Source organism: Scyliorhinus canicula, chromosome 1, assembly GCF_902713615.1.
Source record: "Scyliorhinus canicula chromosome 1, sScyCan1.1, whole genome shotgun sequence".
NCBI classification, from domain to species: domain Eukaryota; kingdom Metazoa; phylum Chordata; class Chondrichthyes; order Carcharhiniformes; family Scyliorhinidae; genus Scyliorhinus; species Scyliorhinus canicula.
Window position 1 is genome coordinate 41,985,180 of NC_052146.1, and position 25,486 is coordinate 42,010,665.

Sequence of the window (25,486 nt, forward strand, 5' to 3'; positions counted from 1 at the left end):
CCAGTTGATCTGAACTAGGCCTGTAGTAGAGGCCGACAATTGCCTCAAAAGTCAGGCAAGAGGGAATTCCTACTCTCTTTCCAGCTGGAATTCTACACCGGTTCCCATTGAGTAAGAACAGCATCAGACTCCTGTTCAGACGAGACAATGACTATTGTTGAACATCTCCTGATAATTATAGTCAAGTTTCACACTGGACAAACGGCCACCAGTAGAAGTTACCAGAGCCTATATGTTCCCATAGAATTATACCTGAGCAAGGACTGGCCACTTTCAAGAGGAGGGGGATTATGGATTATTCAGTCAGACAAACCACCGTACATAATGATAAATAATAGTTTTCAAAATTCAAAATACCCAATTATTTTTTCCCCCCAATTTAAAAAAAAATAAATTTAGATTACCCAATTATTTTTTCCAATTAAGGGGCAATTTAGCATGGCCAATCCACCTACTCTGCACATTTTTGGGTTGTGGGGGCGAAACCCACGCAGACACGGGGAGAATGTGCAAACTCCACATGGACAGTGACCCAGAGCCGGGATCGAACCTGGGACCTCAGCGCCGTGAGGCAGTTGTGCCAACCACTAGGCCACCGTGCTGCCCTTTTTCCCCCCAATTAAGGGGCAATTTAGCGTGGTCAATTATCTACTCTGCACATCTTTGGGTTGTGGGGGGTGAGACCCACGCAAACACAGGGAGAATGTCCAAACTCCACACAGACAGGGGCATAATGGATGCATAAACAAGTGTGAAGCAGGATTGAAAATGATCTCAACCCTTTTTTTGCAGGATGACATCGCAAGTTGTAATAGGGACATGTACATACAATCCCAACAGCTATCACCATTTGCAACTGCAGTAGATAGAAGCTAAAGGTTAAGGTCATGTCATTTGTGAACATTTTGTGATGATTGACTGTGCAACACTAACCTGTTAGGAAGAGGATCTAAAGTATATTAGCAGTTTGTTGGGTGTTCTGTGTTAGGTCATCAACTTAAAACCAACATAGTTATGCACCCAAATAAAATCTGCAATGGATCCAAGATAATAAAGGACAGCTAAATATTGTGGAATATTACTGCGATATATGTATATATCTGAGCAGTGTGCTCAATTTCAAACTACATTTAGATAAAGAAATTAACAGCCACATCAAAAAGGCCAATGTGGAACATGCATCATTATTTTTAAAACCAACACACTGAAATTGAAGAACAGCTTCAAGCATGTAGCATTTATAGTGACTGCACCCTCTCCAGTCTGCAAAACATGCACTCCTTGCCATGAGCATTTGAAGCAGTTGGAAATATTCTGCATATATATGATCTAATTAAAAATACCTCACAAGGCTACGTAAACACTGACGTTGCCATCGTAACATTAAAGTAATGGTTGTACAGCCCACATGAGCTGACCATGCTGTCTGCATGTCAGCTTTCTAAAGCTGTATTCACTGCCAAATAATTAGTAAAAGAAGACTACACTAGGGGAAGCATTTCAACAACAATGTTTATTTATACATTTCAGTGATAGAAAATTGATCTATGAAACCTTGGAAAATGTAACCAACGACTGCAGAATCTGGTATGAAATCTGATGCCATATACTTTGAAAGTTCATGGTAACACAAGACTCATCACAGAAGACACAACAGTTGACATTGGGAATAAAACATACATGACTGCTAGTGCCCTTCATTCATTGGTCTACGGAACAAGTTATACATTGCTGACTGTGTAACCATAATGACATTTGTATCATAATACTGAGTAAATTGATCTCAGCATCCCTGGGATGGGGATGAAGCAGAGTAAAAAAAAATCTAGCACAAACACAACGGTGGAAGCAACACTATCTGGAGGTCCACTCAAATGCATTCCGCAAGGACACAATGCTCTGTCCACAGGTTGCGACATTGGCTGTAGCCGATTTTCAATCTTGACAAATACATTTAAACGCAACTATCTCATTTGGTGCTCAAATCCATTTGGGGGCTTGGCCAACCAAAATCGATTTGCCAAGATCCACTAAGAACAGATATTGGCAGTGCTCGAATCTGTGAAAACATCTCCTTTCACCTCTTTCTGTCTCTCACAAACACATGCAGGCACATTTCAGTTTCTCGAATCTGTGAAAACATCTCCTTTCACCTCTTTCTGTCTCTCACAAACACATGCAGGCACACTTCAGTTTCTCAGACTATAGTTCACTTTCACTCTTTCTTCTGTATTTCTGTTTCACACTCTCCACCCTCGGCTTCTCTTTCGCTTAATTTCAGTTTCCTACCTCGTTGCCTCCAACGTACCCAAGACTGGGGGGGGGGGGGGGGGGGGGGAGAGAGAAACAAGTGTCACCTCGATTTTGTTTCCCCAAAAAATGCAGAACTCAGGAAATTGTCAATGTGACTCCTGCCAAATGATCTTTGGAGTTATCCTAACAATTTCAAACAGTGGTTTCACGAAGGGAGATGAAACAACTGATCTTGATTATCATCCAATGCCGGAAACTGAAGACCAAATTTGTGGGTATTTGGTGAGAAAATAATTAGCCTTGGCTAACCTATCAACACTCACTGCCTAATCACATGTGAATAACTGCCCGAGTCTCTGGATGGATTCTTGGCCTGTGTCCATTGCGTGGGGCGAGGAGGAACTAAAAAAAAGGGGTGCAAACTAATCATCCGCTCTAAAAAAAAAACTAATTTGGTATGAAGAGATCCAGATACGAAGCGTTTGTAACACCAGGGACTATCTTGTTCGAGTGGGCAGAGTGTCAGGGTCCTGGGAAGTGCATTAATCTATCAGAATTCCTGGGTTCACATTGGTAACCCCTATTTCAGCCAACTGCTTAAACTCCTCTAACTGCCTCCTGGAATTGACTGGGCAAGAGAGAGTCACTTGACAATTACACAATGCGCATCAGGATGTACTTTAGCTTTTGGGACACTCGGCCAGACAATGTTGGCTCAGTAATGAACTTTGGATGGTGTTGCTGGAGGCGGAGCAGTGGAAATTTGCCGTCCCGATTGATTCAGCTGCCCGAGCGATTACACTGGGGCCAAACTGACAAACAATGGCCTCGTTTCAGTCCCCTTCACACGGTGAAAAACAGCAATTTCGATGAGTCAGTTCCGCTCGTGATACAACCATTCCAGCAAAAAAAAAAATTCACCTCTCCTCGAAACAACAACTGCAACAATGGCCCAGTTTTTGGAAAACACTGGCTGAATATTTTTGGGAGCAAGCGTTCACTTTCACTGATGGCGACCGTCTTTCTGAAAGAAACACGTTTCACTAATGGCATCATGACTGCGGCCTACAGTTATTCAGCAGCTTGTTCTCTTCGTATTCGCTCTAACGTCTCAATGATCCCAGTCACCAGCTCCATTTTGTTTGAGCACAAATGTCCTTGTACAGTATCTCTCTCTCTGCAAAAACACCCTGCGCCTTAGAGCCATTTGAGTAATCCGAAACTATTTCAGGAGTCCATAACCGCCCACAACTCGAACAACAAGCAGTAAATATATAGCAATGAGAGGGATACGAGTAATCGTTTACTTACATCCGCATGCCCTGACTTGCAGCTCTGTCAAATGGCAAACAAAACAACGCACATTCCCTTCAGGAAGAATGTCGTCCATTTCAAAAATAGGTTCAGCCCTAATTTTACACTGAATTCAGTTCTTATGGTCTACTTATTGCAAAGTCACTAACGAACGAGCTTACAGAAATTAAAATAGATTTTAAAAATTTACACAAACACTTGGTACGCCAGGCTCTTGAACGCTCCCCGCAATTTTATAACGTGAATTAAATCCACCTACCTTGTAAACAAAACGAAGTGCATAGAACGAGGAACGTAATGCAAATTAAAAAGGTAATACTGTTTACAGTGAAGAATAATTCAACGGGAGTAATTAAAAACTCCAAATGTATTTTAAACTATTGAAAATGTGTATTTTCCACAATAGGAATGCTCCAAACACGGTACTTAGCCGGATTCGGTTGACAGAATAATCCAGGTTTAAAATTGTCACTTACGGCTGTTGTCGGCACATTACCTGCCAGAGATATATTTTGAGACGAAGCTCAGATAATTTTTCTAAAAATACATCTGCAAACTGAAACAGCTTGTATGCCATATAAGAATACAAGGACAGTCCTGGGTAGGGAATCAATTTTAATTTGATGGGGGGAAGAAAACAAGGACAGCCCTGGGTAGGGAATCAATTTTAATTTGGTGGGGAAAAAAAATAAGGCCCACTTTAAAATATGAAGTTTGGCGACTTCCTCTTGCAGATCCCATCACAAAGCAAAACAGTTCCGATTCAAACCAGAATATTCAGGATGTTTCATTCTGAAGTGAAACCTATGTAATTACTCAGCTTGTAAATGAAAAGCGACGTCAAAAACTGAAAATTCAGGACATTGCTTTTAATAGACTCCTCAATTATCTTCAGTTTCAGAATCACTGTAATGAGCGATTCGATTGAAGGGTTCGAACACATTAATTTAAATAAACAATTCTGACAGGAATTAACACTATCAAGGACAACGCCCAACTACTACAGTAAAATTAGCAAACCCTCTACCCTTTGTGTAAAATTTGGAAGTCTTAACGAGTTCAGATAAATTATAAAGGCAAATACTTGGAAGAGTAAAAATCATCTATTTGTGATTTTGGCGTTCATACTTCTGAAATGCAAAAAAAAACCTAAAAAAGATTCAGACGAATACATATTCAAATTTAAAAATACTGCTACCAAACAATCCATTTGTATTTTAAAATCCGCCTTCAGAAGTTGCATGAAAGAACACATGGGGAAGGGAGGGAGAGAAAGAAACATTCATTTTTGCTTCATTTTCTTCATAATCAATGTAACTGCAGACAGCGTGGGTGTGCCGTGACCTAGTTTCGACCCCAAGATTCATTCCGAAATATAAAATACCCCCCAAAAAAATAAAATAATCTTCAGGCTTCAGCAATTGGAGATCAGTGTATCCAAAGTCTTCATCAATTCTTCCAATGTGGTCAAAAGAATCTAAATCAGATCCATTTTTAATATGTTTAAAAAAAACATAAGAGAACCCACTGTGAAGAGAGATCTTTCCATTTGGTAACAAAAGGAGAGGGAAGAGGAAAGGAGAGAGGGAGGAGAGCCGTCCTTGCTCTTGCTCCTGTTGTTGCTGCTTGCTTGCTCGCTCGCCGCTGCAGTACATACACACACAAAGCCCAGTCTGAGCCTCTCCTCTCAAGGACCTTTCACTTCAGCTCGGAGAGAAAAAAAAACACACAAGCCTCATGCAATCCCCTCTCCGATTGGCTGCCGTTACCAACCACCCCTAAACAAGCCCCCCCAAAAAAATCGGCCAACCATTCTGAGCACTGGGAGGTTAACGAGTGTGACAGACCGGGAGAAAACCCCCCCAGCTATTGGGGGAGGGGGGGTTAAAAAAAAAACACACACACACAAACAATCAGCGGGGAAGCAGCAATGGCGAAATGGAAGTTAATGCTCAATTGGACTCCTCAAACTTGAACCACCCTATACCCGTCTTGTTTGGAGACACAGTTTCACGTTGCGTAAACCTAACATGGATTCCCAGCCCTGATTCAAATATTTTGCTGTAAGTGAAGCCGAAGGCGGCAGACATCCACCGAGGAGTGAGTGAGAGAGAGAGGGAAGGGAGGAAGGAGGAGGAAATAAATTTAAAACAAAAAAAAAACCCAGACCGCCAGCACTTGCGGCTCCGGCCCGAGCCAGGAGGGGTGTTGAAGGACTCCAGCGCCGCTGGGGCGCTCGGCCGGGTCGGGCTGTGTGAAAAGGCTTGAATGTGGCGGAGGGAATGGAGGACTAGCTGGTGGCCCCGCACAGGCTGGGCGGGTGGATTGTGGGATACATACACTGAGCAAGAGGCACACAATATGTGTTGGCTTGCAAAAAAAAAAGGAGGCAGCAGCCGCACAATGTAATCTAATCAGCGAAATGTAATTGTTTTCCAGATCACGCCGTTCGCTCTCAAAAAAATCCGCACAAAAATCGACGACAATGTCGTTCAAGGAGCTGAAACCCGGGGAGAGACCGAAGCAGCACGAAGATCATGGCAAGAAACAGAGTTCAAGTGAGTGTTTTCCCCCCCTTCTCTCTCACCCCCCCTCTCTTTTTCTCCTAATAGTCCAGCGAGCTCAACATTCCCCCCCCCCCCCCCCCCCCCCCCCCCCCCATTGAATGTGCAAGCTCTTCGTGGAGGAGAGAGAGAGATACAGGGCTGAAAAAAATTCAAGTGCTGAGGCATTTGTCAGCTTGGCTTAAAATCTCCCTGTGCTTTCCCCATTTGCAGGTTTGATCAATGGGATGGAGCACAGCCACGCAGGAGGGAGTTCAGCAGAGAGAAAAAGTCACCATTGGCGAAGTTATAAGTTGATTATTGACCCGGCGTTGAAGAAAGGACAGCACAAACTCTACCGCTACGATGGCCAACATGTGAGTGATATTTTGGCAGTGTAGCCATTAATTCCACGTCTGTTGTCTTTTTCACAGGATGCTGCCATTGTTACAATGTTGTAAGCGAATGAAGTTACATTGTGGTTCCTGCTAAAGCTGACAGTCCAGTTGCACGGGTAACACGCTCGGCAGTTTGCTGAACATTCTTTGCACCTTTAAAAATAAATAACAACATCAGGCGTTTTCATTGCAGAATTCCGGTGTTCCACCGGTTGATACCGTCAGAGATCCTCGACTTGGACGCATGTGGACCAAAAGCAAAGAATTGGATTTACCTGTTCCAAAATTTAAGGTACAGAAGAAACGTCAGAATACTTTCCCCCACTCTAACTCCTGAGCAATGCTTGACAGCAGCAGTGTGTTACTCTAACATTTACCTGGTATCTCCAAAACGTAAATAAGTATTGAAGTGTCCAAAATGATATTTGTTGATTAGAGATAGCCAGTTAAGTTTGTTTGAATGTGCTCCTGGTGCCAACAGATCGACGAGCATTACGTGGGACCCGTACCTCCCAAGCAGGTAACGTTTGCAAAGCTGAACGATAACATACGAGAGGGCTTTCTGTTGGACATGTGCAAGAAGTATGGCGAGGTGGAAGAGGTGGAGATTCTTTATAACCCCAAGAACAAGAAGCATCTAGGAATCGCGAAAGTGGTGTTCGCCACAGTGAAAGGAGCCAAGGACACAGTCCAGCACCTCCACAACACTTCTGTCATGGGAAACATCATCCATGTGGAACTGGATACCAAAGGTGCAATAAAGTTATTTATTTGATCAATTGGGTTCACTCCGACTGTGTATCCCTTTTAGGATTTAAAGCTATGCTCGTTTCATCCCGAAGGACTGTCGTGTAAATATGTAATATTGACTCATTCTAACACCGTTTCTGAGTCACGTGTACAAATGTAGCTTGTTTAATGTTGCTAGGAAACAGGCAGAGGGACTGCTGTCGTTTTGTAAAAATCCTCTCGACCTGTGTGTGTTGAGAATGCCGGTGTTGGGTGCTAATGAGTGGCCGAGAGCTTTGGGATTCGCGTTGGTACCTTTCAGCCCAAGTTTCCAAAGTCGCGTTGTTTTTAAAAAAAAGATTCCACAATCACGTGTAGTTCTGATCAATATGTTGATTCCAGACTGGGGATTGCGCTTGTGTCCAATCGGCCAGTTATTGTGGAGGCCTGTGGAATGTTAAGGCTGGGTTTCTACTGTTGAGCTCCGCAGTCATCATCCTCCTGTCATTCTGTAGGTGAACATCGGATGAGGTACTACGAGCTCCTGGTCAGTGGTTACTTTACGCCTCAGACTCTTCCTGTCGGTACCGATGCTTTTTTGGACGCCTCTCCCATAATAAACAGCGAATTTGGGCAGGTATGGACGGTTTTGTTGCATTTAAAGATATTGTAGCACTCGATTGACAAGTAGTACAATGAGCAAATGTGTTTCATTTACTCTTTTCCCCTTCCTTTTGAATACCGGTGGGCAATTCGACCTCCTGACTGAATCTCCGCACACGCCGAGTTTGCAGTTTAAAAAGCTGCTTAGCAGAGGTTGCGCGGCTGTCGAGATCTTTAAAGCGGGACAGCAGATTAACAACAGGCAAAGGGAGATGTTGCAGGATATCGGAATATGACTACTTGCATTTTACATTTACATTTTAAAAGAGCTATACAATTTAGGATGCTGGTTCTGAAATAATTTAGATATCCAGGCCCTGGAAATGATTTCCGTAATCTCTTAAAAGTGGACAATTGCCAGATTCTTGTCAGTTGCAAAAAATCTTGCCAATTGTAAATAAAATCAAATGTAAACATCCTGAAGCAACAGGCTCCAGTAGCTTTTTACCATAAGGTGATTTTGTTTCTTATTCCCAGTAGGCTGTTGCATTGATGTGTTAGAGAAATCACCCATCTCAGTGTCCACACCTTTTGTGGACCTTATATAATGCCTTGGTAAATTGCACCTCCAGCCTCTGATTATTAAATTGTATCGAAATTGCCATGAAAATACCTATTGTTCCACAGTCAATTAAATTGAGACAATTATCCAATCTTAGTCATTCTGTAAAGCTGTTTGGATACAGTGGTAATTGCTTCCTTGATAGCCCAATTTTTGCCTTGTCATAAGGTTGTCTCCTGGTTGGACAGAGATTCACTGTCACTCTCTGATTTTAAAAAAATGTCAAAACTGCACAGTTAATGGAAATCTGCTGTGGGGTCTCCTGGCTGCCACCCTGTCTCTCTCACTCCATGTCTGCTCCATGTTAGTCCAGCAATGAGTTCACTCACCACTCTGCCACAGTAACATTTAGGTTGCGTTTTAATTAATTTGAAATGTTGTAGCTTGAGGAAATTGTTGACGATATTTTCAGCTCTTCATTGGCGGTTATAGCTGTGAATAAAGCACAGGCAATTTGAGGTTTTGATGTGGGACATATGACTAAAGCGTCAGTGATTCCAATTCAGTCTTTTTCCAAGGTTCCTTATGATCCCAGTATAGCTAAAGTGGTGAAGTTATTTAGTGTGAAAATATAAAATATCTTGTGTTTGTGCCTTCTATTGATTTCAGAATGATCCATTCAAAGTTACAATCCTGTAACATCCAAACGATAGGTGCATGGTGTTCTTGTTTCAATATTGTGGATTTAAATAAACACCTGGTTTAATTGAGGTGTGCAGACCAAAAAGCTCCCAGGTTTGAACTGTAATATTTGTTGAGTTTACTGACGTCAGACAGATTGGCTCTCGGGGTGTTACGATTGACTCCCAGGGCTGGGAAGTGGAGGAAGAGCCACTCCTGATTGCTGTCAAATGTCACCCCCTTATTGGATGTATATCTGGATATCACGTGACAAAAAGAGTAGGTTGGTTATAATAACCATAGTTTAATAAACTACCAATAATCATGGTCTGTCTCATGCATGTGTACATACTGATACCGTTGAACGGATGGAAATGATAGATCTTCACCTCAGTCCGAGTGCTGGCCTTTAGGAAAGCAGAAAAGAAAGGGGAAGAAACATGAAAAGGTGCGACAAGGTGTTTGGAATAAAATCATAGAAATTCAGTCAGTGTGTGCTATGTAAGTTTGCTACTTCATTTCATTATGCATTTTGTCACCTTTGTGCATCCAGTTTAATTCAATCAAGCAGCTTTAATTCCGATTTCATGAACCATTTAAAATTAACTATATAAGTTTCTCATCTTCGAGCAGTTTGCTGTTGAAAACTGCTTTTAAGGACAACTGAGGCAAGCACTGTTAATTTCCCTTGTACAGTAATGTACAGTTGAATATTGGTAACAATCTTGTTAAAAGAAATCTTTAAATGTTCAATGTGTAAATTCACACACGGGTCAGTATACTACTTATTAGGATATAGATGTATTTTACCTGTGCAGGCAAAATGTTTTTTAAAAAAGTATTATCAGTATTTGAGTACAAGTAATGATAAAAATATTCCAGTGAATGTTTGTTGAAATTTTTTAAAAGCCAGATCAGTAAAGTATGTGGCCAAAATAAATTGTCTCATTTTAACTATTCTAGAGTAACACATCTCATCTTCATTAAATGTTAAAATTTTGTTTTGTTCCTTTTTTTATAATAATCCTGTTCAGTTGCCCACTAACTCTAGACAAGCAGATTGCTTACTGCTAGTACCTTGCCAGTGTTAGGTAAACTGCATATTAGAGTGTCATTGAGAATGATTTGCCTATAAATTATTAGTTCTACTTTTCTTTGGTAAAACCAGTAATCTATTTTGATGAACTTGTGATGCTTCTCCACAATCGTATGGTTAGGATCGTTAACTAACCTTCTGGAAAAACATAGGACATATTGTGCAGATAACAACAGAATACAAGTGTGATATTATTCAAATAATACTTGGAGATTTTAGACCAAAAACCTCATAATGTATAAGTTAAAACGGAAATGTTTGTCTTAGCCTATGAATATGCAAGAGCACCAATTAATAGAATATTTAAACAGCCTTTAAGAAAAACTTGAGATAGTGACAGAGATTCAATCAACATGCATGGAGATTTTTAAATTGCAGTCCTTAAAATGTGATACTGCCCCTTTAAGGAGAGCTCTGTTCCAGCCATGCTTTCATTACGAACACATCTATAAAGCAACCGCTCCCAAATAAATATATTATATATAATATATATATATATATATATATATATATTTATATTTATATTGTGTATTTCTAATTACTAAATTGCAATCTGAATTTGAGATTCGTAATCAGTGTGAATTTCTAGTACCATAGTTGTTCCTACATTGCTGAAGCTACAACAGCATGATCCAAACCCATTATCTCTACCACCTAGAAGGACAAGGGCAGCAGAAGCAGGGAACTTCGTGACCTGCAAGTTTCCCTCCAAGACCCATACCACCTTGACTTGGAACTACCTGTATTATCACTGCTCATTCCCTGGAGCTGCTGAGTCAAAATCCTGGAACACTTTCCTAAAAGCACTGTGGGTGTACCTACATCACATGGACTGCAGCGGTTCCATGGCAAGTAGGAGCATAGAAACATAGGAGCAGAAGGTGGCCATTCAGCCCTTCAAGCCTGCTCGTCCATTCAATAAGATAAAGTCTCATCTGATTCTGGTCTCAAATCCCCATTCCTGTCTGTCACCCATAACCCTTGACTCCCTTGTCTATTAAAAATCTGCCTAACTCAGGCCTTGAATAAATTCAATGATGCAGCTTCTACTGCTTTCTGGGCAAGATAATTTCACAGACTAACAACCTTCTGAGAGAACAATTTTATCCTTGTCTTCATCCAAAAGGGAGATCTCTTTATTCTTAAACTGTGTCCCCTAATTCGATTCTCACCCACAAGTTGAAATATCCTCTATGTATCCACTCTGTCAAGTCCCCTCAGGATCTCCTATGTTTAAGGTCGCCTCTCATTCTTTTAAAATCCAATGGGTTTCGGTGCAACCTATTGACCATTGGGGATGGGAAATAATTTTTAAAAATAAATTTAGACTACCCAATTCATTATTTCTTTTTTTTTTAATAAACTATTTTATTGAGGTAGTTTTTGGCTTTATAAACAGTTACAGACATCATCAGAAAGAAAGCAAAAATGTGCAAACATCCACGTACTTTCAATACTTCCATCGTAACATATTGCACAAGCCCGCTCCCCTCCCACCGGTACTACCCGCCATATTTTCCCTCCTACTCTATCAATTCATTATTTCTAATTGAGGGGCAATTTAGTGTGGCCAATCCATCTATCTTGCACATCTGTGTTGTGGGGCGAAACCCATGCAAACACGGGGAGAATGTGCAAACTCCACACGGACAGTGACCCAGAGCCAGGATTGAACCAGGGACCTCGCGCCATGAGACAGCAATGCTAACCCACTGCACCACAATGGATGGGAAATCAATTCTGGCCTGGACTTGGTAACTATGTCCAAGTCACATGAAAGGAATAAAAAGAATTTTTAAAAATCCCGAAAGACTCAGTTTGTGTGTGCATTGTCTTATCTAGCTTTAGTCTGATTGGTATAGAATAGGAGGGTCATCTTTTTTACTTGGAAGTTAGTAGGAAAATTATTATTGGCTGAACAAGGAGCAGTAGTAGGCCACTTGGCCCCTTGAGCCTACTCTGCCATTCAATAAGACCACAGCTGATCTGATTGTAACCTCAAACCCACAATCCTGTCTACTCCCAATGCCCCTTCTATTTTTAAAAATTTAGAGTACCCAATTTATTTTTTTCCAATTAAGGGGCAATTTAGCGTGGCCAATCCACCTACTCTGCACATTTTTTGGGTTGTGGGGGCGAAACCCACACAAACACGAGGAGAATGTGCAAACTCCACACGGACAGTGACTCAGAGCCAGGATCGAACCTGGGACCTCAGCGCCGTGAGGCTGCAGGGCTAACCCACTGTGCCACCGTGCTGCCTCACCAATGCCCCTTAATCAAGAATCTTATTCAGCTCTGCCTTAATAGGGGCAGCACGGTGGCCTAGTGGTTAGCACAACCGCCTCACGGCGCTGAGGTCCCAGGTTCGATCCCGGCCCTGGGTCACTGTCTGTGTGGAGTTTGCACATTCTCCCCGTGTCTGCGTGGGTTTCGCCCCCACAACCCAAAAATGTGCAGAGTAGGTGGATTGGCCATGCTAAATTGCCCCTTAATTGGAAAAAATAATTGGGTAATCTAAATTTATAAAAAAAAAAGCTCTGCCTTAATATTCAAAGATTCTGCTTCCATTGCCTTTTGAGGAAGAGAGTTCCAAAAACCCGACCCTCCGAGAGAAAAACATCTCCGTTTTAAATAAGTGACCCCCTTATTTTTTAACGGTGACCCCTAGTTCTAGATTCTCTAACAAGAGGAAACATCCTCCCCTCATCTACCCTACCAATACCCCTGTCAATGTTTCGATCAAGTCGCCTCTTACTCTTCTAAATTGTAGTGGATACAAACCTAACCTCTCCAACCTTTCCTCATAAGACAACCTACCCATTCCTGATATTAGTCTAGTAAACCTTCTCGGAACTGCTTTTTACCAGCTATTGGGCGATGGGAGAGGAGGCAGTTAAAACAGCATTGCGACGGCCCCAGTTCATCTGCCAGGAATGTTTCCCACAAGAGGCAAACAGCCGAGTTGCAAATCAAGTTACCAATTTTGCGTGATAGTCCAGGACTCCTGGTATTTTGCTGATGGTGGGGTGGCTTTTCCACCATGTGTTGACCACCAACTTCATGGAGGTGGCCTTCCTGCAGCAGCACAGAGGAATATTAGAGCGAGCATATTGGCTGAAAGGCCCCACCCCACCCGCGAGGCGTTTCCCTTCTGCCTTGCAGGGTCGAATGCTCTTCACCTAAATTTTAATTTTTACATACCTTACCAAGGGTGCCTTCATTTTGAGGCACCCTCAAGATCTCTACCTGTTTGTTGCGTCCATCTCTTCTGGCGGTGTTGTTGAGGCATCAGAGCTGTTAGCCCACTGATTGGGCCAGCAGCATTAGGAACCACCTGCTGTCTTTAATGTAGTTATGCGCCTGCAGGTGGCCAATTAGGAAGCTGCATGAGGTAAAATCACCAACAGGACCTGCTGCTGGCAAGTGCACGCTCCAGACCCCTTTATGACCTAAAGTTGGGTTCCTGAAGTCTGCAGTAAAATTAAAATCTTTTGTCTATATGATTGGTGACACGATGAAGACTCATTGTAATACCTTCCATGATCACTTAGCTTAGTCCAGTATTCACTGAAAATTTGACTGAACACCCCTAGAATGAGAAAGTGATGCTGCTACTCCAGCAAGTATCAGTAAAAAAGGGAAGGAAGAAAAGATGATGGGAAGGTATTTAAAATCTAAATGGGCAATTTCTAAATTGACTAGTTTCATTCTTGCTATGAAGGACTTGATTTTCAGGGACGTATCAAAAGAATAGTTCACTTCCTGCTTAATTGTTCATTGGAATAGGCAGCCTTCTGACATTGATGGTTTTGAGTGCTTATTTCTATTATTAACAAATCTGTGAAACAATAATCATTATTTCTGAAGAGTTGACCTGCATAATTTGGTCAGGTAGATGAATAATCCGAGCCCAAACCTGTCAACTAACAGGGGCTGGATTAATTATTCAGTGAATGCAATGAGGTGCATAGACAAGTTTGGATCTTTAATATCAATTAGCAAATATTCATTTCTGGGGGGGTTTGCTTTAAAGGGAGCTGAAGTAACATTTTAAAATATATTTTCCAGCCAATTTATTTTTAAATCAAGTTTACCTTTTTTTTAGTTTAAAGTACCCAATTTTTTTTTTTCAATTAAGGGGCAATTTAGCTGCACATCCTTGGGTTGTGTAGGTGAGACCCACGCAAACACTGGGAGAATGTCTGTCTGTGTGGGGTTTGCACGCAGGCTGGGGTCGAACCCGGATCCTCAGTGCTGTGAGGCAGCAGTGCTAACCACTGCCACCGTGCCACCCTTAAATAAAGCTAACTTTTAGCATTATTACACAGCAACATGATTTAACAGTTTTCTTTAAAATTGAATCATGCAATCATTCATGTTTCAATTTCAAGAAATATGCTACTGAATTTTTGTAGAAATTGAATTTAGCTGATCTTTTTAAACTGCAATTTTCCTTTCTGACTGGGTTATGCTCAAATATAAAAAAATACAGGGGGAAAAACTTATTCAAATTTTGGTTTCTGCAATTCCATTTACACAACCCCATTAATTTCCTTTTTAAGTCATGCAATTGTTATTGGACTAATTTATATATTGACCATCTAATTACAAAGTTGGCAAACAGCATAGCACACTTTGTTCATATTGTTTCAAAACAAACATTTGAAAGTATATTTTCACACACAATGTAGTGGTTAAACATTAGTTTGTGTTTGTGACTTCCTGCATTTTTAGTCATAATATCAGTTGGGTTAGTTTGGAGAGAGTAGAATGGACAGCGGGGAAGCCAATTGCTTAAAAGAGAAACAAATGGGTATTTCAGCTTGTTTCATTTCATGTCCATGATAATGTCCAGCAGCACAGCTGTAAATAATGTTGGCCTAGGCAATGCACATGCAACAGTGGGCTGCAAATGTGGCAGAAATGATGAAAATAATCGACGGGAAACTTGAAGTATTTCAAGCCAGCCACAATGATGCTGCACATTAGTGTATATTACAGGGTGAAAAGATGGATCTTTGGATCTACTTGCTTTGTTTTGCCCCTGTTTACCTGAGGTACACACTGAACATCAGGTCACTCCATCCACAGGTACAGGACATCAGAAGATGTGCCAATACAAGAAGCTGTGCATCTTGTAAGGGCCAGCTGTGAAGTGGTTGCAGCCAAGGCCTGGGAACCAGCCTGCACGATGGTGATAAGGCTGATTTAACTGATTCAGCTAATTTCACAGCAGAGCCACAATCCTAATTACAGATTGAATTTGGGGGAGGATATAAATGAATACTTGTAAGTTTTCCCCCCCCTCTGTTGTAAGATTAGTTGATTTAATCAAGCTTACTTCTGTTCTAGCATTAAATAGTATTAAGAATTCACTGTTTGAAAACTACTGAGTATGTGTGGGGGTGTGTCTGTAGATTTTAATTTTGGCTAAAACCATTGTCCTTTTTCCCTTTCAATCCTTTGCCCCAGGTGAATGATCCACTAAAATGTAGAGCTGGTGAAAATTACATATCCATGGGACCATCTGTAACCCCAAATAGTAGTACCCCATTTTCCCACGATACTGCTTATTCCAGCTGTCGCCAGGATACACCAAATTCCTATAGCCAGTATACTCCGCAGTCCTCCCAAGGCACGCCGCATACACCAAGGTTGGGAACTCCCTACTCGCAAGATTCCAGCTATTCTAGTCGACAGAGCACACCAGCTTATTCTTATTCGCAAGAATCTGGGTACAAATCCAGACGACCTGAATCTAATTATCAAGATTCCTTCAGGAGATTGGGACAGCATTATTCGCATAACACCGGATCGTACAGAGCTACTGAGCTACCTGTCAATGCTTACAAGTCAGCTCGCTCAGAGGGTGGATCGTATTCGCATAACCCTTCAGTAAGCCAATCTGGGATAAGCTACCAGTCAGCCTTTTCTCCATACCAAAATGTGCATTCTGCCCAACCACTGTATTCTCGAACTGTGGATCAACAACCTGGTCAGACATCCAGAGATCATGATTACAGAAGACCTGTGGCACCAAATGAAACCTTTGGGCATAATAATTCCAACTTGGACACTGTGCCTGTAAAGGAGAAGGCAGAAGATACAGTTTCTTTGGAGAGTAATGTCTCAAATGATAAAACACCTGTTTCCGTCAGCAAATCTCCTGAAAGGGTTGCGACTCCTGAAGCTCTAACGTCTGAAACACCAAGTAGTTCAACACAACCCAACAGTTTAGACTCCCGTATTGAGATGTTGTTGAAGGAGCAGCGGACAAAGCTTCCTTTCTTTGACCAAGAATCTGATGTTGATGTTAAAATGGAGCCCAGTCCCATATCATCTTCATCTTCCCAGCTTTCCCCGTTACCACTTCCTTTATCAAATACTCACGTGCTTCAGCGAGGTCCTACTCCATCGTCCCGTCCTTCTAGCACAGGCCTAGAGGATGTTAGTCCAACTCCTCTACCAGATTCAGATGACGAGGATCCTATTTTTGAAACCGCTCAACAGAATCAAAGCTCAAGGTCAGCATCAGAGGCCAGCATGACACCTGTTGATCAGTCTAGTCAGATGAGCCGATTTTCTACATCTTCCGATGGTAGGACTCCAGCATCTAAAGCAGAGAGCTGTGAAGCAAGCAAGGAAGCAGCTGAACCTGCACCTCCTGATACACTGGAAGAAGTAAGTAAAATTGCTTTAATATCAAAAGTTTGCGTTGTAATTTAGAAACATTTTGTGACTGAATGGAAACAACATAATCTCTCAGGATTCCTGAGAGTTATTTTCAGATGCAAGATACCTTATTTTTTTGCTGAATGGGTGTTTGCAATTAAATTCTAATTGTGAACTAGCAGCCAATTCACATCTTTTTCAGATGCAGATGGGGATTATTTTTCCCTAAATGGTTTTTAGTCTGTGAAATGTCCTTCCCAGTGGAGGCTGGGTCTTTGAATTTATTCAAGGCTGAGTTATATAGATTTTTGACAGACAAGGGTTATGGGGGGCAGGTAGCAAAGTAGATTGGAGACCAGTCATGATCTTATCGAATGGCAGAGCAGGCTCAAAGGGCCAAATGACCGTATCCTGCTCCCAAGTCCTGTGTGCTAATTAGAACATTTTATAGTAACCATACTTTTGATTTAATTTTCTGTTTCCTTTGTTGGTTTTCTAATGTTCTCTAATAGAAAAGGTTTTAGCCAACCCCAATGTATACTTATATAGTGTCTTTGACATAATGAGATGTCCCAAGGCACTTCACAGGAGCATTGTAAAATAAAATATGATACTGAGTCACAAAAGGGGATATCACAAGATTATCAAAACCTTGGTCAAAAGGTAGGTTTAAAGAAGCATCTTAAAGGAGGAATTAGGTAGAGAGGTGGAGCTATGTAGGGAGGGCATTTCAGTGCTAGGGCACTTGGCAACTAATGACATAGCCACCAATGATAGAGGAATTAAACTCAGGCATTCTCAAGAGATGAGAATTTGAGGAATACATGTAGGGATTTGAAAACAAGGTTGAGAATTTCAAAGTGAAGGCGTTGCTTGATTAGGAGCCAATGTAGATCAGCGAACGCCGAGTTGATAGGTGAATTTGTCTTGGTGTAAGTTGACTCGGAGCAGAGTTTTGGATGACTAAAGTCTAGAGGTAATGCGGGCACAAATTAATTTTTTTGGTTTCTAATAATGTTCTAGTAGAAATGGTCATAACGGTATCCTAATTCCTTGTCAAATATTGTGCAGCAATCCTGACACTGCTTTTCAATGGGTCCTGTGTGTGGGAATGTAGGCCTTAAATTTTCTTTTTATAAATTCAGTGTACCCAATTCATTTTTTTCCAATTAAGGGGCAATTTAGCGTGTTCAATCCACTTACCTTGGACATCTTTGGGTTGTGGGGGTGAAACCCACGCAAACACGGGAAGAATGTGCAAACTCCACATGGACAGTGACCCAGAGCCGGAATCGAACCTGGGACCTTGATGCCGTGAGGCAACAGGGCTAACCCACTGAGCCACCGTGCTGCCCATGTAGGCCTTAAGTTAATAAATTGCTGCTGTTCAACCTGAGGCTAAAACATGTGAGAAACGCAAATAAGAGCATATGTTGTGAACACTTAGACCAATATAATGGATTTGTATTTTTGGAAAGTGTATATAAATAATGACCACTTTCTGAATTCACTAAAGAATAACATAGCATTGAAATCAGATCAGTGAAAATCGTTCAACTCAATTTTATAATTAACCAGCATATAGCTTCTTCACGGGACATAATACCGTTCGAATCATCATAGAACCATACGGCATAGCAGGAGACCATTCGGCCCATTGTGCTTGCCCTACTCAGATCGTTCAGGTTGGGTATGGGAGATGGGATGTTGACCGCACCAGGCAAGGTGAATGGGGTATTGAGGGGTTTTATGAATGTTTGTACAGGTCGGAGCCACCGGAGGATGAGTCGGACATGGCAGAATTCCTGTAGGCTATGGAGTATCCCACAGTGGAGGAGGAGGATTGGGAAGGATTAGAGGAGGCATTGGGGATTTAGGAAGTTCAGAAGGCAATAAGGAGTATGCAAACTGGCAAGGCACCGGGGCCGGCTGGGTTTCTGCTGCAATTTTATAAAAGGTTTGCCGACAGGTTGGTACTGTTATTGGTGGAGACATTTGAAGATTTGGTAGCGGGCGGGTTGCTCCTGGAGACAATGATGCAGGAACCCATTTTCCTCCTTTTAAATAAAGCTAAGTATCCAGTGGGGTGTGGGTCATACTGCTCAACCTCTTTACTGGATGCAAAGGTTTTGGCTAAAGTGTTAGCACTCCGGTTGGAGGAGTGTCTCCCTCAGGTTGTTGGGGAGGATCAAACAGGGTTCTTAAAGAGTTACCTTCTAATGTGCAGCGCCAGTGAATGTGAATTTGTCCCTGTCGGAAGAGGGGGGAACAGCAGGTTATTGTGGCATTGGATGCAGAGAATGTCTTCGATTGGGCAGAGTGGAGTTTGTTTGTGGTGTTGGGGGGGGGTTTGGGATAGGGCCCAAGTTTGTTGTGGGTTAAGCTATTATGTAAGGAATCCAAGGCCAGTGTCTGTACAAATTATGTGAGCTTGTAGTATTTGCAGCTGCACAGGGGAACAAGGCAGGGGCACCCTATGTCCCCTCTCCTGTTCGGGTTGTTGGTTGAGATTTTGGTCATTGCTTTGAGGAATTCGGATAAGTGGAGGGGGTTATTGATTTCAATAATAATAATATTTATTAGTGTCTCAAGCAAGCTTACATTAACACTGCAATGAAGTTACTGTGAAAATCCCGTGTGTGTGTGTATGTGTGCGTGTGCGTGCGTGTGTGTAGGTAGCATAGGGTGTCCTGTGTGCTGATGAGCTGTTATTGTACATTGTGGATCCAGTCCCCACAATGGGGAACATAATGGCCCTGTTAAGGGGTTTGGGACTGTTGTTGGATGAACATTTTGTCACGGTTTTTGTTTTTATTCCAATGTTATCTGTTTTACCAAAATAGTTTTTTGTGGGAGTGGTCAGATTGATCTCGTCCTTCATATGGGCGGGCAAGGTAGCCAGGATTTAGACAACAGCTTTGCAGAGGGACCAGCAGTAGGAGAGTTACCGAGCCTGATATATTACTATTGGGTGGCCAATGCGGAGAAGGTGTTGGGCTGGTGCATGGACCAGGATGCGGTTTGGATTAAGGTGGAGTCGGGGTCATGTTGGGGGTGGGGCTGCTAGCATTGGTGAAGTTTTCTACAGGGAGACACTCCGGAAATCCAGTGGTGATCCCTCTGCTGAAGATATGGAGAAAGTTTTGGCAGAACTTTAAATTAGGAGCGGTGTCGAATTTGGCGACGATTTGAGCTCACCATATAATAATTAATAATCTTTATTAATGTCACAAGGGGCAGCACGGTGGCCTCGTGGTTAGCACAACCGCCTCACGGCGCTGAGGTCCCAGGTTCGATCCCGGCTCTGGGTCACTGTCCGTGTGGAGTTTGCACATTCTCCCCGTGTCTGCGTAGGTTTCGCCCCCACAACCCAAAAATGTGCAGAGTAGGTGGATTGGCCACGCTAAATTGCCCCTTAATTGGAAAAAAATAATTGGGTAATCTAAATTTTAAAAAAATAAAATTAATGTCGCAAGTAGGCTTACATTAACACTGCAATAAAATCCCCTAGACGCCACACTCGGGCACCTGTTCGGGAACACAGAGGGAGAATTCAGAATGTCCAATTCACCTAACAAGCACGTCTTTTGACACTTGTGGGAGGAAACTGGAGCACCCGGAGGAAACCCACATAGACACAGGGAGAACGTGCAGAATCCATACAGACAGTGATCTAAGCCGGGTCCCTGGTGTTGTGAAGCAACTGTGCTATTAGATTAGATGCCAGGTTTAGAGGCTGGGAGGACAAGGCGGGGAGAAGGATTGAGGGATTTGTTTCTAGAGGGGCGATTCAGAGTCAGAGAGGGTTGGGCTCCCACAGACAGAATAATTTTAGGTATCTGCAGGTTCAGGACTTTGCGAGGAAGGTCTTCTCATCTTTTCCGGTCGTGCCGCCATCATTCTGTTTGAAAGGGGTCTGTCGCTCGTGGGGACGAAGGATGGGAGTACTTCAGGAATTTATGGGAATTGTCCCGTTATTTAAGAAGGGTAGCAAGGATAACCCGTGTAATTATAGGCCAATGAGCTTGACCTCGGTGATAGTGACATTGTTGGAAAAGATTCTCAGACATATGATCTATGCACATTTGGAAGCGAATGGTCTTATTAGTGACAGACAGCATGGTTTTGTACGAGGGAGGTCATGTCTCACTAATTTAATTGAATTTTTTGAAGAGGTCTCAAAGATGATTGGCGAGGGAAGGGCTGTGGATGTCGTCTACATGGACTTTAGTAAAGCATTTGACAAGGTCCCTCGTGGCAGGCTGGTGCAAAAGATTAAATCACACTGGGTCAGGGGTGAATTAGCTGGATGGATCCCGAACTTGCTTGGCCACAGAACACAGAGGGTAGCAGCAGAAGGGTGTTTTTTTCCGAATGGAGGTCTGTAACTAGTGGTGTTCCGCAGGGATTGGTACTGGGATCTCTGCTCTTTATAATATATATAAATGACTTGTGGGCAGCACGGTGGCGCAGTGGTTAGCATTGTTGCCTCATGGCGCCGAGGTCCCAGGTTCGATTCCGGCTCTGGGTCACTGTCTGTGTGGAGTTTGCACATTCTCCCCTTGTTTGCGTTTGTTTCGCCCCCACAACCCAAAGATGTGCAGGGCATGTGGAGTGGCGATGCTAAATTGCCCCTTAATTGGAAAAAATGAATTGTGTACTCTAAATTAAAAAGAAAATAAATGACTTGGAAGAAAAAGTAGCTGGTCTGATGAGCAAATTTGCAGATGATACAAAGATTGCAGAAGATGCGGAAGTGATGAAGATTGTCAGAGAATACAGCAGGATATAGATAGGCTGCAAAATTGGGTGGAGAAATGGCAGATGAAATTTAACCCGGATAAATGTGAGGTGATGCATTTTGGTAGATCCAATTCAGGTGCAAGCTGTAAAATAAATGGCAGAATCATCAGGAGCATAGAGACATAGAAAGACCTGGGCATACAGTTCCTTAAAAGTGGCAGGACAGGTGGAAATGGTGGTAAAGAAAGCATATGGCATGCTTGTCTTCATCGGGCGGGATATCGAGTATAAAAGCTCGAAAATTATGTTACAGTTATATAGAACGTCGGTCAGGCCACATTTGGAAAACTGTGTCCAATTCTTCTGGACACCACACTACCAGAAGGACGTGGAGGTTTTAAAAAGAGTGCAGAAAATGTTTACCAGAATGTTGCCTAGTAAAGAGGGTATTAGCTATGAGGAGAGATTGAATAAACTGGAGTTGTTCTCCCTAGAGAGACGGATGCTGAGTGACGGCCTGATAGAAGTTTATAAAATCCTGAGGGGTATAGATAGGGTGAACAGTTGGAGGCTTTTTCCCAGGGCGGAAGTGACAATTACAACAGGGCACAAGTTCAAGGTGAGGGGGGAAAAGGTTCAGTTGAGATTTGCGGGGGAACGTTTTTTTACACATAGGGTGGTGGTGGCCTGGAATGCGCTGCCAAATAAGGTGGTTGAGGCAGATACGTTAGCGACCTTTAAGTCTTATCTGGATAGGCACATGAACAGACGGGGTATAGCAAGGTATAGGCGGTTGGTCTAGATAGGGACATGTGATCGGTGCAGGTTTGGAGGGCCGAAGGGCCTGTTCCTGTGCTGTACTGTTCTTTGTTCTTTATCCCTGGCAGAGGATACTGCATCCCTGGAGGGGATTAAGGCCAAGCGGGAGGAGGATTTGGGGACGGAGTTGAAAGAAGGGGTCTGGTATGAAGCCCTCTGAAGGGTGAACGCTACTTTGTCATGTACAAGACTTAGGCTTATACAGTTAAAGATGGTACACCTGGAGCTTTTAACAAGGTTAAGATGAGTTGACTATTTGTGGGAGTGGAACATAAGTGTGAATGTTGTGGGAAGGGCCCGCAAACCATGTACACATGTTCCGGTTGTGTCCTGAGCATGAGATTTTGGGTTTGCTTCTTCAGCACCATGTCGGCGATTCTACAAATTGAATTGGAGCCCAGTCCCTTGGGGGCCATATTTGGGGTGTCAGACATGCTGGAGCTGCAGTAGAGGGTGGATGTATTAGCCTTCGCTTTGCTTATTGCTCTCGAGCGGGTTCTGTCGGATTGGTGATCAGCTTCTCCACCCAATGCCTCTGTGTGGCTGAGGATCTTATTTCCACATCTTGAAAAAATTAAGTACACCATCAGGGGTGCAATTGAGGGATTCTACAAAAGATGGCAGCTGTTTATTTTATACTGTTGGGTAGATTTCGGGGGGTGGGGGGGAGGTGTTAACTTTCTTGGATTGTTTTCTTGTTTTGTACTTAGCAAAAAAAAATGTTCAAGAAAAATATTTTTTAAAAAATGCTTATGCCAACTCTTTGAAAGCATCGTTCAATTAGTCATTCTCCATTGTTCATTCCCCATACTAAAACCCCAGGATCCCACTGCTGTGTTCTTTCATCCATTTTGTTTCCCGACTGTTTGTTTCCATTCCCTAGTTTCTGACTTGGTATTTCTCTGCATTAAATGACACTAATTACCTTTTTGGCAATTTTTCCTACCCACTCCAGATTCCTGTTTACCTACATCCAAGAGTTCTAAATAGGTGGTTTCCTGGATAGTGGATGCACTAGCTATGATTTTCCAAAACTTTCCTAGGTTCTAGAACGGTCCCAGAGAGTTGAAAGCTAGCAAAGGTAACTGCCATTCACAAAAGAAAGGAAGGGGGAGAGAGAATAAAGGAAACTACAGGCCAGGTGGCTGATTTCAGTCATCGGGAAAAAGCTGGAATCTATTATTAAGGAAGTCTTAAAAATGCACTTCAAGTGGGCGGCACGGCAGCGCAGTAGTTAGCACTGCTGCCTCATGGTGCCGAGGACCCAGGTTTGATCCCAGCCCAGGTCACTGTCCGTGAGAAGTTTGCACATTCTCCCCGTGTCCGTGTGGGTTCCACCCTCACAACCCAATGATGTGCAAGTAGGTGGATTGGCCCCGCTAAATTGCCCCTTAACTGGAAAAAGGAATTGGGTACTCTAAATTTTTTTTTTTTTAAATGCACTTCAAAAATTATGGTATGATCAGGCAAAGTCAGCATGGCGGGAATTCTACAATTTTATTAGAGTCCTGGGTGTACCTGGTAGGATAATAAAGGGGAAATGATAGACGTAGTATACTTGGATTTCCAGAGGATTTATTTATCTTATTTGCATAAGATGCCTCACAAAAAGTTAATACAAAAGATAAGGTCTCATGTAGTTGGGGGTAATATTTTAGCGTGGATATAGAATTGGTTTGCAGTGAGGAGTGATAACAGGACATTATCAAATTGGCAGGCTTTATTTAGCTAGTGGGGGTGCTACCAGCATCAGTGCTAGGATTCAGCTATTTACAAACTATATTCATGACTTAGATGAACAGAGACTGCGATTAATGTGCCCAAGTTTACTGATGACATAAAGCCAAGTGGAAATGTCAGCTATAAAATAAATACAGAGAAAGGCTACAGACTCTTGAATGGCCATCCTATGGACTGAACTGATCTCTCTACACATCTTCTTTACTGTTTATCTTCTATACAGGGCTTTGGGGTGAGAGCGGGGCAGTGGGATTAGTTTGGAATTGATACAGGGCTATGGGAGAGAGCGGGGCAGTGGGATTTTTTTGGAATTGATACAGGGCTATGGGAGAGAGCGGGGCATACAAACACAGGAGGAGGCCATTCAGTAGCCTGCACCGCCATTCACGTAGATCATGGCTCAGCATCCATCTCAATACCATTTTCCTGCACTAGCCCTATCGTTCTTTATGTCATTAATATCTAGAAATGTATTTGTTTCTGTATTGAACATACTGAATGATTGGGTTTCCGCAGCCCTTTGGGATACAGGCATTTACCCTGTTAACCCCTTAAGGATTTTGTGTCAATGAGATCATCTCTCATTCTTCTAAATGGCAGTGAAATGGCAGTGGGCAGCACGGTAGCACAAGTGTGTGGCGCAGTGGCTTCACAGCGCCGGGGTCCCGGGTTCGATTCCCTGATGTGTCACTGTCTGTGCGGGGTCTGCATGTTCTCCCCGTGTCTGCGTGGGTTTCCTCCGGGTGCTCCGGTTTCCTCCCACAGTCCAAAGACGTGCAGGTTAGGTGGATTGGCCTTGATAAATTGCCCTTAGTGTCCAAAAAGCTTAGGAGGGGGCTGGTTTAGCTCACTCAGCTAAATCGCTGGGTTTTAAAGCAGACCAAGCAGGCCAGCAGCACGGTTCGATTCCCGTACCAGCCTCCCCGGACAGGCGCCGGAATGTGGCGACTAGGGGCTTTTCACAGTAACTTCGTTGAAGCCTACTCGTGACAATAAGCGATTTTCATTTTCATTTCATTTCATTTACGGGGATAGGGTGAAAGTGAGGGCTTAAGTGGGTCGGTGCAGACTCGATGGGCCGAATGGCCTCCTTCTGCACTGTATGTTCTATGTTCCATGTTGTAGCACTGTATTCCATATCCTTCACCTGATGTCTGTGTTTACATTGTACATTTATCGTATGTCCTATGTTTTTTCATGCATGGAAAGATCTACCTGGACTATCACTGTACCTCTGTATACGTGACAAATCTAAAATCAAATCAAGAGGTATGTAGACATGTTAAGTAGATAGACAACTAGGTGACAGATGGAGTATAATGTGAGGAAG

The 25,486-nt window shown here is 42.7% G+C and overlaps 2 protein-coding genes across 12 annotated transcripts in view; one reads left to right on the plus strand and one right to left on the minus strand.

The window, feature by feature from the left end:
* Positions 1-5,303, minus strand: part of rhof (ras homolog family member F) — an 85,324-nt gene extending 80,021 nt beyond the window's left edge. The window contains exon 1 of one of the 9 annotated variants that reach the window (XR_005459775.1): positions 4,064-5,089. Coding sequence is in view for 5 of the 9 variants with exons in the window: in XM_038789616.1 (XP_038645544.1) it covers positions 4,064-4,144 (81 nt within the window). In the remaining 4 variants the exon portion in view is untranslated. The other 8 variants (XM_038789626.1, XM_038789665.1, XM_038789682.1 and 5 more) reach the window with 8 other exon arrangements.
* The window catches only part of setd1ba (SET domain containing 1B, histone lysine methyltransferase a), a 202,779-nt gene continuing 181,048 nt past the window's right edge, over positions 3,756-25,486 (plus strand). Inside the window, exons 1-7 of one of the 3 annotated variants that reach the window (XM_038789604.1) lie at positions 3,756-3,879; positions 6,007-6,125; positions 6,345-6,487; positions 6,702-6,800; positions 6,990-7,260; positions 7,753-7,874; positions 15,655-16,863. In XM_038789604.1, coding sequence (XP_038645532.1) covers positions 6,053-6,125; positions 6,345-6,487; positions 6,702-6,800; positions 6,990-7,260; positions 7,753-7,874; positions 15,655-16,863 — 1,917 coding nt within the window. In that variant the 5' untranslated portion in view covers positions 3,756-3,879; positions 6,007-6,052. Of the gene's footprint in view, positions 3,880-5,395; positions 5,631-6,006; positions 6,126-6,344; positions 6,488-6,701; positions 6,801-6,989; positions 7,261-7,752; positions 7,875-15,654; positions 16,864-25,486 lie in introns of those variants that run through there. The other 2 variants (XM_038789594.1, XM_038789584.1) reach the window with 2 other exon arrangements.